The following is a 12,939-nucleotide window of genomic DNA, read 5'->3' on the forward strand; positions in this document are numbered from 1 at the left end:
GAGACAGCAGCGTAACTTGTGAAAAGTATGGGATATTTTCGGATCAATAGGCCTAACAATGGGAACGCAGTGGAAAATAAATCAAGGGGAGTTTCCTATGGGAGGAGAGCAGATTGACGAGGTGCCTGGTTTGATAATGTTAATGGCGAGGCGAGGCATTTAGAATGTCGCCAAGATACTCGGGGTATTTTTTTACTCTATTGAGATCTGTACATTTGTAGGAATCATGCCAACTGTAGGCAATCTTGTGGGCAAGTCAGACGCGCCCATATATCGGATGGGTAGAACATTGAGGCGACTGACTTGAAAACCAAATGCGATAGAATTAACGACTGGCTCTTGACTTGACAACCGAATGCGATAGAACTAACGACGGTGTCCTGGCCATAGCAACCTTAAATTTAGAATTCGTAACGGCAATTCGCCAGAAAGTTATGAAACAAAGCTTCTTGTGGCGGAAGGAAGTAGTTCTACAGAAAACCTTTGTTTTAGCCATTAAAGCATCGAAATAATGCCTAAAATAACTTCCAGACAGTGTGGCAACCGTGGTATAAGCGGGATAATTGACTACGTCTAACAGGAAAAATAATGCACACCGTGTCGTCAATTATCCCTTACCTGTACTGCACTGTACTGTACTGTACTCTAGTACTCAACTCTACTCTACTGTAGGCCTACTCTACTCAAGTCTACTGTACTTTACTATACCCTACTGTACTCTACTGTACTCCAGTACTCTACTCTACTGTACTCTACTCTACTCTACTGTACTCTACTCAAATCCCTTTGGGTTCACCAAGAAGATCCTTGGTCAAAAGAGAAGTGGCCATCTTGCCTGCACTGAAGAGGAGGTCAATACATACCTCAATGCCACCTACAGTGACGATGCAAGAGAGGAAGAGCTTGGGCCATGCAGAACCTTGATAACACCGCCAATACCCACCTCAGCTTTCAACACGAAGGAGCCAACTTTCAAAGAAGTTGAGGAGGTTGTCAAGGCAGCAAGATCAAATTCAGCACCAGGCCCCAGCGGAGTGCCATATGTTGTTTACAAGAGATGCCCCAGACTCTTGAGGCGACTATGGACAATCCTCAGGGTCATCTGGAGAAGGGGGAAGGTGGCACAGCAGTGGAGACACGCAGAGGGGGTCTGGATTCCAAAGGAGGAGAGCTCAAGTACCATCGAGCAATTCAGGATCATCTCACTCCTCAGTGTCGAGGGCAAGATATTCTTCAGTATTGTTGCCCGGCGCTTGATGGAGTTCCTCCTGAGGAACACTTATATCGACACCTCTGTGCAGAAGGGAGGAGTCCCGAAGGTCCCAGGATGCATCGAGCATACAGGAGTCGTTACCCAGCTGATCCGGGAGGCACGAGAAGGCAAAGGAGATCTGGCAGTCCTTTGGCTTGACCTGGCCAATGCCTACGGGTCCATGCCACACAAGCTGGTGGAAACCTCGCTCGACCGACACCACGTTCCAGGCAAGATCAAAGACCTCATACTGGACTATTACAGCTGCTTCAGTCTGAGAGTCACTTCTGGAGCCGTAACATCTGCATTTCATCGGCTGGAGAAAGGCATTATCACAGGATGCACCATTTCTGTGGTATTGTTTTCTTTGGCCATGAATATGCTGGTGAAGTCAGCAGAGGTAGAATGCAGAGGACCACTCACCAACTCTGGTATGCGTCAGCCTCCCATCCGAGCATTTATGGATGACCTGACGGTGACTACAACATCTGTCCCGGGCTGTAGATGGATCCTCCAAGGCCTAGAACATCTCATCAACTGGGCCCGGATGAACTTCAAGCCAGCCAAGTCCAGGTCCCTGGTGGTGAAAAAGGGGAAGGTTTCAGAGAAGTTCCGCTTCTCAATAGGAGACACCCAAATTCCATCTGTGGGAGAGAAGCCAGTCAAGAGTCTAGGCAAGATCTATGACTGCACCTTGAGGGACACTGCAGCACTCCAAGCAACAACGGAGGAGTTGGGAACCTGGCTGACAGCAGTGGATAAGTCAGGGTTACCAGGCAAGTTTAAAGCCTGGCTTTACCAGCATGGTATCCTGCCTCGACTGCTCTGGCCACTGCTTGTTTACAACGTGCCAATCACCACCGTCGAGTGCTTCGAGAGGAAGGTCAGCTCTTTCCTGCGGAAGTGGCTGGGCCTACCACGAAGCCTCAGCAGTGTCGCCTTGTACGGGAGGAACAACAAGCTTGAGCTACCCTTCAGCAGTTTGACGGAGGAGTTCATGGTGACCCGAGCAAGAGAGGTGCTGCTGTATAGGGACTCCAGGGACATCAAAGTCTCCTCGGCTGGCATAGAAGTCAGGACTGGCAGGAAGTGGTGTGCTCAAGAGGCAGTCAACCAGGCTGAGTCCCGCTTGCGGCACAGTGAGCTGGTGGGAACAGTGGCATCAGGGCGGGCAGGACTGGGAAGCAACCCTAGACCCTCCTACAACAAGGCCAAGGGGAAGGAAAGGCGTCAGCTGATCCAGGAGGAGGTCCGGGCAGGTGTGGAGGAAGCCCGCTGCAGTAGGATGGTAGGGATGCGGCAGCAGGGGGCGTGGACTCGCTGGGAGGAGGCAGCGGCTCGGAAGGTTTCGTGGTCAGAGTTATGGCGATCCGAGCCACACCGGATCAAATTCCTCATCCAGTCCGTCTATGATGTACTCCCAAGCCCATCCAACCTCCACCGTTGGGGCTTGGCTGAGAATCCACTGTGCCCTCTCTGCCAGAAAGCAGGAACACTGGAACATATGTAACGCCGCATTATGTAATAACGGTGCAATATGTAATAATGTAACAAATTATTACATAATGTGGTGACAATCGCCGCATTGTGTAATAATTTACGCATTTCGTAATACATTTCTTGAACGCATTTCGTAATAACTTTTTTCTCATCTTGTAATAAATTATTACAAAATGCGAAATTTATTACGGAATGCGGCCGCAACTTTTTTTTTTGATGGAAATGTAATAACATGGTGCATTATGTAATAATCTATATGGATATGTTTTTTCTGCACTTGGATTCAGTAGGCGCAGCACACATACATAGTCTCAGTGACATGGTATAGTCACTGCCCTCTCTCTCTCTCATTCTTCTCAGTTCTCAAACTGCTCGAGAGTCGCGAATGATGCGGTTAAAACCGTTAAGAAATAATTTCACAACTTGTTGCGTGCAACGAGTCCAACGAATGTCTCGCACTTTCTGCTACATTACACCAATTTACAGCGACATTAAATAGGCCAGGTCTAAACACTTCACGAGGAGGTGAAAACTTGTCTTGCACTTGCGTGGGTCTGTGGCGAGAGAGAGAGAGAGAGAGAGAGAGAGAGAGAGAGAGAGAGAGAGAGAGAGAGAGAGAGAGAGAGAGTGTGTGTGTGTGTGTGTGTGTGTGTGTGTGTGTGTGTGTGTGTGTGTGTACGCACGGAGACAAACCTGGCCCATATTGATCTTAAGCCCCATCTTGGCTCTTTGGAAATATTCTTAACATTACAAAGGCTATTTTAATATTTTCCCCCAAACAACATGAATCAAATCCCAGGAAAAGACCAACCATTATAAGTGACTCGTGGGGAGCTGTCCATGCTGGTGGTGCTTAATTTTTCCCGATATTTGCCCGTGGAGTAGTGAGTCTTTCATGTCTGCCTACATGCGCGCCAGGGTCTGACCATGGTGCTTTTTGCCCGTGGAGTGAGGAGACTGTCTTCTTGCAAAGCAAGAAGTCATAGCACCCGAGAAAAATGCCACTCTTTGTCATATTTTCAATTTCAGTCCACTGTTCAGTAGGCCTATTAGGCTGCAATCAAATTCAATAGCCTATGCTCATCCACATGCACGCGAAAAACAATAACCCAAGCGGCGGGACTAATTCGATTATATTCCTTCCAAAAATGTCCGAACGTCACAAAAATCAGTTATTTGCATTGTCCGTAATTATACCAAACAAAAAGGTATCAATAAAAGAAATCAAGTCTTCAGTTTCGATAATCCACGTTACAAATCCTCAACAACAGCAAGCCATTCCTTCTCTGCTATGAAGCAGGCAACGGAACAAGTGCAGACAGTAGGCTATATGACCACGTTGATGCTGCACGGCTTGAAAGGATTCTGTCTAAATTAAATATCTTGAATAGCCTATATAGACCTAGGCCTAACTAGATTTGTTGCAATACAGATTCATTTTCTATAGCCAGAAGTGTTCCGTTGGACTGACGAAACCGAACACGATCAAGTTTGCAACTTCTTTCCCTCATGCGCTGTCCGTCAGCACCACCTGTCATCAGACGTCCGATTAGCTTTCATTACGTGCTGAGGGAAAAACTCTCGCCATTAGGCCCATGTGCTGTTGCACTGTTGTGAGGGATATCACCAAATAATTTAGATAAAAGTCAGAACATTATTTTGGCAATCTGTTCAGTCTGTTCATTTAAGTTTTTGGGTGCTCTTGGATATCGGGGATCAGTTCATGTAGAGAGAAGAGTTCATCCAGGCACTCCAAAATAAGGTGTCCAAACGGGAAGTTACATTAAAAAGCCTTTAATGGTACTGGGCTGGGGTTACATTAAAAAGCCGACATGTTTCGACCTCACCAGGTCTTCATCAGGGCTACGTTCACCATTGAAAAGAAAGGCCTCCCTTAAATAGTGACATCACCACATGTGACCCATTACGCACTAAACACATTTGCGCACACCAGAGAAAACAAAGATTAAAAAATAGCCTGGGGTAATAAGTGATGCCACAGAAAAAAATGACCAGAAGTACAAATAAGCATCACAAAAAACAAGTAAAATCAATATCCTCATTTAGACCAGGATAGCGCATGGCATCCAGTTGGTGTATCCAAAAAGTCTGCCTCTGATTAAGTCTTTTTAGCCTGTCCCCACCCCTCGGAAGAGGTTTGATATGCTCGACGCCCTGTATGCGCAACAGAGAATCATTTTTACCATGGTATATTCATTGAAATGTTTCGCCATGGGATAGTCAAAATTGCCCACTCTGATAGCATACAGGTATTTATGTTCTGCTAGCCTATCTCGCATGCGCCTTTTTGTGCGTCCGATATAAAACAACCCTTCAGCGCAAGGACAAGTTAGGCGGTATATGACAAATGTAGAATTGCAATTAATGAAATCTCTCTGTCCGTATTCTCTCGTGGTTTTAGTATCCACAAAAGATTTGGCTTGTGTAACATTTGGGCAGTGAGGGCAGTTCATACATCTATAGGTGCCAATAGGTTTACGCAGCCAGGTTTCTCTCTTTTTCACCTGTAGATGAGAGCGCATTAATTTATCTCCTAGGATGGGTGCACTCTTTAAAGACACCATGGGTGGTTCTGGGAACACCTCACGTAGTTGCGCATCACTTTCAATAATGGACCAATTGTTCTTAATAATTTGCCTGATCCGCGTCGCTTGTGTACTATATGTCGTAACAAAAAAAGGACGAGACTGCTGGTGGCGATGATGTTTCTTTTTGGTCAATAACGTGTTGCGTTGAAGGGAGCGCGCTTCACTGTATGCGTTTTGGATGGCTTTAGGGTGATAGGCTCTATCACTGAATCTTTTCTCCATCAGCTCGGCCTGCTCGTGAAAATCATTTTCGAAATCACAGATACGCCTAATCTCTGGAATTGGCCGTGTGGAATATTTCTAATGAGATGCGGGGGATGGAATGAATCCGCTCTCAGAATGGTGTTCCGAGAGGTCGCCTTTCTGAATAAGGTGGTGTGCAACTGTCCCTCCGCGTCTTTATATATCGTCAAATCCAGAAAGTGAATATTAGTTAATGAATATTCCAAGGAAGCCACCCAAAACGCATACAGTGAAGCGCGCTCCCTACAACGCAACACGTTATTGACCAAAAACAAACATCATCGCCAGCAGCAGTCCCGTCCTTTTTTTGTTACGACAGTTCTCAGATGTATGAACTGCCCCCACTGTCCAAATGTTACACAAGCCAAATCTTTTGTGGATACTAAAACCACGAATGAATATGGACAGAGAGATTTCATTAATTGCAATTCTACATTTGTCATATACCGCCTAACTTGTCCTCGCGCTGAAGGGTTCTTTTATATCGGGCGCACAAAAAGGCGCATGCGAGATAGGCTAGCAGAACATAAATATGGTATCAGAGTGGGCAATTTTGACTATCCCATGGCGAAACATATGAATACCATGGTAAAAATGATTCTCTGCTGCGCATACAGGGCGTCGAGCATATCAAACCTCTTCCGAGGGGTGGGGACAGGCTAAAAAGACTTAGGCCTAATCAGAGGCAGACTTTTTGGATACACCAACTGGATGCCATGCGCTATACTGGTCTAAATGAGGATATTGATTTTACTTGTTTTTTGTGATTTTTATTTGTACTTCTGGTCATTTTTTCTGTGGCATCACTTATTACCCCAGGCTATTTTTAATCTTTGTTTTCTATGGTGTGCGCAAATGTGTGTAGTGCGTAATGGGTCACATGTGGTGATGTCACTATTTAAGGGAGGCCTTTCTTTTCAATGATGAAGACCTGGTGAGGTCGAAACATGTCGGCTTTTTAATGTAACCCCAGCCCAGTACCATTAAAGGCTTTTTAATGTAACTTATCGTTTGGGCACCTTATTTTGGAGTGCCTGGATGAACTCTTCTCTCTACATGAACTGATCCCCGATATCCAAGAGCACCCAAAAGCTTAAATGAACAGACTGAAGACTGCTTGAGCTTCCAGCCACCTGTGTGCCTTTCATTGCCAAAATAATGTTCTGACTTTTATCTAAATTATTTGGTGATATCCCTCACAACAGTGCAACAGCACATAGGCCTAATGGCGGGAGTTTTTCCCTCAGCACGTAATGAAAGCTAATCGGACGTCTAATGACAGGTGGTGCTGACGGACAGCGCACGAGGGAAAGAAGTTGCAAACTTGATCGTGTTCGGTTTCGTCAGTCCAGCGGAACACTTCTGGCTCTAGAAAATGAATCTGTATTGCAACAAATCTAGTTAGGCCTAGGTCTATATAGGCTATCCAAGATATTTAATTTAGATATTTAATTTAGTTTTCACCACCTCGTGAAGTGTTTAGACCTGGCCTATTTAATGTCGCTGTAAATTGGTGTAATGTAGCAGAAAGTGCTAGACGTTCGTTGGACTCGTTGCACGCAACAAGTTGTGAAATTATTTCTTAACGGTTTTAACCGCATCATTCGCGACTCTCGAGCAGTTTGAGAACTGAGAAGAACGAGAGAGAGAGAGGGCAGTGACTATACCATGTCACTGAGACTATGTGTGTGTGCTGCGCCTACTGAATCCAAGTGCAGAAAAAACATATCCATATAGATTATTACATAATGCACCATCTTATTACATTTCCATCAAAAAAAAAAAGTTGCGGCCGCATTCCGTAATAAATTTCGCATTTTGTAATAATTTATTACAAGATGAGAAAAAAGTTATTACGAAATGCGTTCAAGAAATGTATTACGAAATGCGTAAATTATTACATAATGCGGCGATTGTCACCACATTATGTAATAATTTGTTACATTATTACATATTGCACCGTTATTACATAATGCGGCGTTACAACATATCCTTAGCTGCTGCCCAAGAGCACTGGGAGAGGGACGCTACCGGTGGCGCCATGACCAAGTGCTACGCGTCATTGCAGAGGCCATCAGCACAGGGATCTCCACCAGCAAACACCAACAACCAGCAAGGCAGGCCATCGCCTTTGTTAAGGCTGGGGAGAAACCACAGCAGCTAAGGAGACAACCAGGGGGGCTGCTGGCAACAGCCAGGGACTGGCAGTTGAAGGTTGACCTAGGGAGACAGCTCAAATTTCCAGAGAACATCGCAGTGACCACACTCAGGCCAGACATGGTCCTGGTGTCGGAAACAACAAGGCAAGTGGTCCTGCTGGAGTTGACTGTCCCCTGGGAAGACAGGATGGAGGAGGCTTTTGAGAGGAAGAGGGCCAAGTATGAGGAGCTGGCAAGTGAATGCCGAAGCAGGGGATGGAAGACCCGATGCAACCCCATCGAGGTCGGGTGCAGAGGTTTTGCTGGCCAGTCTCTCATCAGGGCGCTGAAGATGCTGGGACTGAGAGGACTGCAGAACAGAAAAGCCATCAGAAACATCAGTGACGCAGCGGAGAAGGCGTCCAGATGGCTGTGGATCAAGCGGGGCGATCCGTGGACAAATAAATGCTCTTAAGACACAAGCCGGGGCTTGATCACCCCCGGTTGGGTCCCCTGGTGAGGGTGTATGTTGTGAGACCCGAAACACCCAATGATCGCAGGTCACAACACTGATGATGTGTCTTGAGTTGCACAGTAGTGTATGTTAGAACTACTGTACTGTACTCTACTCTACTGTACTCTAGACTACTCTACTCTACTCTACTCTACTGTACTGTACTCTACTGTACTGTACTGTACTCTACTCTACTCTACTCTACTCTACTCTACTGTACTGTACTCTACTGTACTGTACTGTACTCTACTCTACTGTACTCTTCTGTACTCTAGACTACTCTACTCTACTGTACTACACTGTTATGTAATGTTCTGTGATGTAGCCCACTGTATTCTTTTTTTTTTAAAGATATGTTTATTGATTTCACATATAAAAGTACAATTAACATTGAAAGCTTCAATTTCCTTTTTTTTTTCTTTCAAACAAACATTTTCATTCCCCCATCCCCTCTCCCCTCCTCACTACATACAATACAGTGTGTATATAACAATATGGTTAAATAAGCTACTTTCACAAATGTATAAACACATGTCCCTTCCACTGGCAACCAGCCCACTGTATTCTAATGTAATGTTATGTAGGCCTACTGTATATTCATGGATTATAAAACTCTGCTAGCATTTATACCACATTGCCATTAAAAATATAAACTAAGCGCACACTTTATTTATTTCCTTTTTTTACATATAAAACTGACAGACTCCAATTCAATGGCATATGCAGGTTCGTGTGTAGTTATTTGGCAGGAGTGTGGGTTTGGGGCAGATCTTGAGCTCTCCTCCTCAGGCCCTCAGCTCTTGGTGTAAGCAGGAGGCTCCACAGTGGGTGGGAAGGCAGCAGGTGTCTGGAAAAGGAATACACAGGAAGGAAGCAGGTTGATCTACACCCCACACATTCATTTAATAATAGACGGCCTGAGCTTTCTTTTGTAAGGTGCACATGCTGTATGTTTATATATTTTATGTGTGTACAAACACGACATGTGGATGTGGACATGTGGATGTGTGGCTTTAAAGGAACAGTCCACCCTTTTTTGATTTTTACATATTTGCAGTATTTCCCAGCATTATTCATGAATGTGCATATCATTTTCGATTATGTGTTTCCATTGCCTAGTTTAACAGTAGCCTATAGCCAAATTAAGCGTAGCAATACAAGTCTATGGGGGCAAACAAAACATCATCAAATGTACAAATAAAGTACAGTAGTTTAGAATTAATGTTAATTGTGCAAGTGCAAAACAGCTATTTAATCTTGTCCTGTGATCATTTGTGGCTTGATGCTAATGCCTCCATTCACTTCCAGTGATTATGCTAAGCTATGCTAATAATTCTGATCCAATAAATCTAAGTGTTGAAAAAACTGAGAAGAAAATGATATGCACATTCATGAGTAATGCTTGGAAATACTGCAAATATGTGAAAAGGAGAGTTTCATACATTTATTTAATTACAGATGGTCTGAGCTTTCATTTGTAAGGTGCAGATGACCCATATGCGGATAATTTTAAGATGTGGATTTAGAAAATAAAAAATCTGTTTACGTATACCTGTAAACACAACATGCAGATAAAAATAAAAAGAAAACTCAATTGTGACGTTTTAGCCCCCTGAAAGGGATATTTTAAAATCTGTATTTTTAAAGTATCCATACGTATTAAGAGCTTCTAAATGTACCTGTTGTACTTCTGAGGTGATCAGTGGAGTAGCTGACAGTTGGAGAGGTGGACAGAAGGGGGCACCGGGTTTGGAAGGTACATCGCCTGCGGCAAACCAAGACAGAAGATATAATAAGATATAACTATGTATAACCTACTGTACCTATAGGAGCTGGGTATTTGCTGTAAATGTCATGAGCTAATATCACGGTGGTGGCTTGAATGAACAGAGATGCATCTCCCTATTATCAAACATAGGCTATTGTCTACCTTTAGGACTTGTGATATTCAACAGCCATTTTCAAATCATGCAATGCATTCAGGGAAGAAAATGACATCATATGACTACTGATGGTAGGCCTATCTATTGGCTGTAACGGACGGTTTGGGTGCGGCACGTCTTTCTTGATCAGATGCAACCAGATTATGTCATTTTTGACAACAACTTTAAGAAAACAACTTTTGATGTTTTCAAATCACATGTATGTACAGCTGACACCGAGATAAATCTTATGAGACGGCGTACTAGCCCTGGGACCATTATAATGGAATTTAATGCTCTAAATATCCAAAAGGCAAAGCACTGTACTGCCTGACTTTTATTACATCACATTACATTAGTATTTAGCAGACGCCTTTGTTCAAAGCGACTTAAAAGGAGCAATTCAGACAAGAACAGGGTAAGGCACAGTGTACAGTTGCAACACTGATATTGTCCTACAAAGAGTAAAGAAGAGGACAATGCATTAAAAAGTAGCAAAAAGTAAACAAAGACCTCAAGGTACAGTGTAGTTGCAACACTGACAACATTGTCAAACACAAGGTAATAGAAGCAACATTAAATAATAGGAAGGTAACAAGGCAAATTGGATAATAAGCAAGACATCTAGGCGCAGTGTACAGTTGCAACACTGACAACATTGTCAAACACAAGGTAATAGAAGCAACATTAAATAATAGGAAGGTAACAAGGCAAATTGGATAATAAGCAAGACAGCCTTTTACTATCTATTGGTCCAGGCCTCTTTACCTGAGGGTTCAGTGAAGCAGCAGTCTGATGGGTGGTCGGAATAGAGGAGTATGCCTGGAGCGGCATGTATCTCACCTGCTACAAAACCAAATACAAACAAGCAATAATAACAATAATGAGTTAATAATCAGTTGACTGCATGTGACAGATGTGGACAGCAGGGGGCGCTATTGGGCAACATTGGTTTACAGTGATAATGGCTTACCTCATAGCAGCAGGTGGCTTTGCAGGCAAAGGCTGACACACAAATGGAGACAATGAACTCAAGCACTGACAACACCAGCATCACCCCTGCAATACCCAGTGCCCTGGTCTGTGGTAGGGGAGGAAACACAAATACGTTACAATTCGAAGAGGGGATGTCTGCGCTTCAGCCTTGGTGGTGCTCACCGCCGAGGACAGCAGTAAGACAAGCTGGGCTACTTCACAGTGACTAGACCCAGAGATGACTGGAGCACTCAGCAACTTTTTTAGAGGGTTTTTATGTTGGTGCACAAAATGACTGACGTTTCGGCGCACCTGCGCCTTCCTCAGAGTCAAACCATACTGGTGATACCACAGTCAAAATAAAGACATCTTCCCTCCCTTCTGCTTTGGCATTGGTTCTTCAGAAGGGGGTGGGTGTATGTAGTAGTTAACCAGTAAGGGCACTCATGGTAGATCTAACAGTTTTCATTTGTCAGTAAAAAATAAACTGAAGGTGAAAATAAATCAAAGTGAAAATAATCATTATGGGCCAGAGCATTCTAAACACCCAAGTGGACACAGTTAAACAAAAAACAAACAAAATAAAATGAAACATTCTCAAAGAAAACATGAGAGACAAAGTTCCTCGTTAAGTCCATGGGGTTCCACTGTGTTAAGTGTGTAGATCCAGAAGGCTTCTCTTCTCAGTAGGAGTTTGACCACGTCACCACCTCTTTGGGGAGGTGTAATGCTGTCTATTCCCCAGAATTTAAGCGAAGCGCATGAGCCATGATTCACCTTTGCATTTCGTCTCTTTACAAATATGTTACAACTTTTACAGCTGTGGAGGACAGTGACGAGGGTCATTTATGTATCTGTACTTTTACTCAGAACTTTTAGTTGGTTAGACTTAATACAGAATAACTATAATAAATAATAATAAAAGATAAAAGAATAATAAATAATAAAAGAAAAACATAAAGATGTGTAGTTTTCAGGCATGTAAAAATACAGGATCCAAAAAGACATTTTTAACAAATTAAAATTAAGAGACACAAGAAAAGTTCATAATTAAATTATTATAATAGTCCAACAAGAATCTTTAGCTCTGATTTGTTTCGTAATGATACTTAGTTACTTAGATGTACAATAATATCTAATACATTTTAATTTAAGACTGTTAATTAACACACAGTTATTAACACACAGAGTTCGAAATATTGGCATTTTCAGACTTTATCTTTCATTTTGCAGCCATGTGGAAAACACGGTGTCGCAAACGCTGATATCCAAGTGCAGAGATACAATCAGTAAAGTAGTAATGTCCAGTGTATCCACCCATGCCTGCAGTTCACCTAGAGGGCGCTGTCGAGACAGCGCAGCCCATTCATTCGAAGGGAGTCTGCATTCACTCGTTGGCGCCCCTAGAGTGCAGTACCACCCGGAAAAGTAGTGAGTAGACACACTGGACATACTTCTTTGCTGATTCTATCTCTGCTCTTGGATATCAGCGGTTGCGACACTTCTCTGTGCCTGGATTTACATGTCAACAACCCCGCGACTCTACGGAATGAACATTTAAGTAATTTTGAGGCCCGCAAATGGGTGGAAGGAACGGGTTTATAAGGATGGCTAATTCGATGCCCTGATTGACCACAGCAAAAGCCCCATCAGCGAATCGTATATGAGAGTGAGATAAAGCAGGAAGGTTCTTTTCCGGTATCCACTTTACGTTGGGTGAACGCCCCTTTAGGAGACCTTCGATTAGGAGACCTTCTGAGTTTTGAGAATAAATGGAGTCCCCTTA

At 43.5% G+C, this 12,939-nt stretch overlaps 1 protein-coding gene across 1 annotated transcript; it reads left to right on the plus strand.

Moving 5' to 3' along the window:
• Positions 1 to 779: 779 nt before the first annotated feature.
• On the plus strand, positions 780 to 8,281 carry LOC134448763 (uncharacterized; the record flags this gene model as incomplete). Its single annotated transcript, XM_063198420.1, has 2 exons — positions 780 to 2,754; positions 7,592 to 8,281. Coding segments are annotated over 2 exons (2,601 nt in total), but the record flags the coding sequence as incomplete, so codon positions are not given.
• Positions 8,282 to 12,939: the final 4,658 nt, after the last annotated feature.

The sequence above is a fragment of the Engraulis encrasicolus genome, chromosome 5, assembly GCF_034702125.1.
Source record: "Engraulis encrasicolus isolate BLACKSEA-1 chromosome 5, IST_EnEncr_1.0, whole genome shotgun sequence".
NCBI lineage: Eukaryota > Metazoa > Chordata > Actinopteri > Clupeiformes > Engraulidae > Engraulis > Engraulis encrasicolus.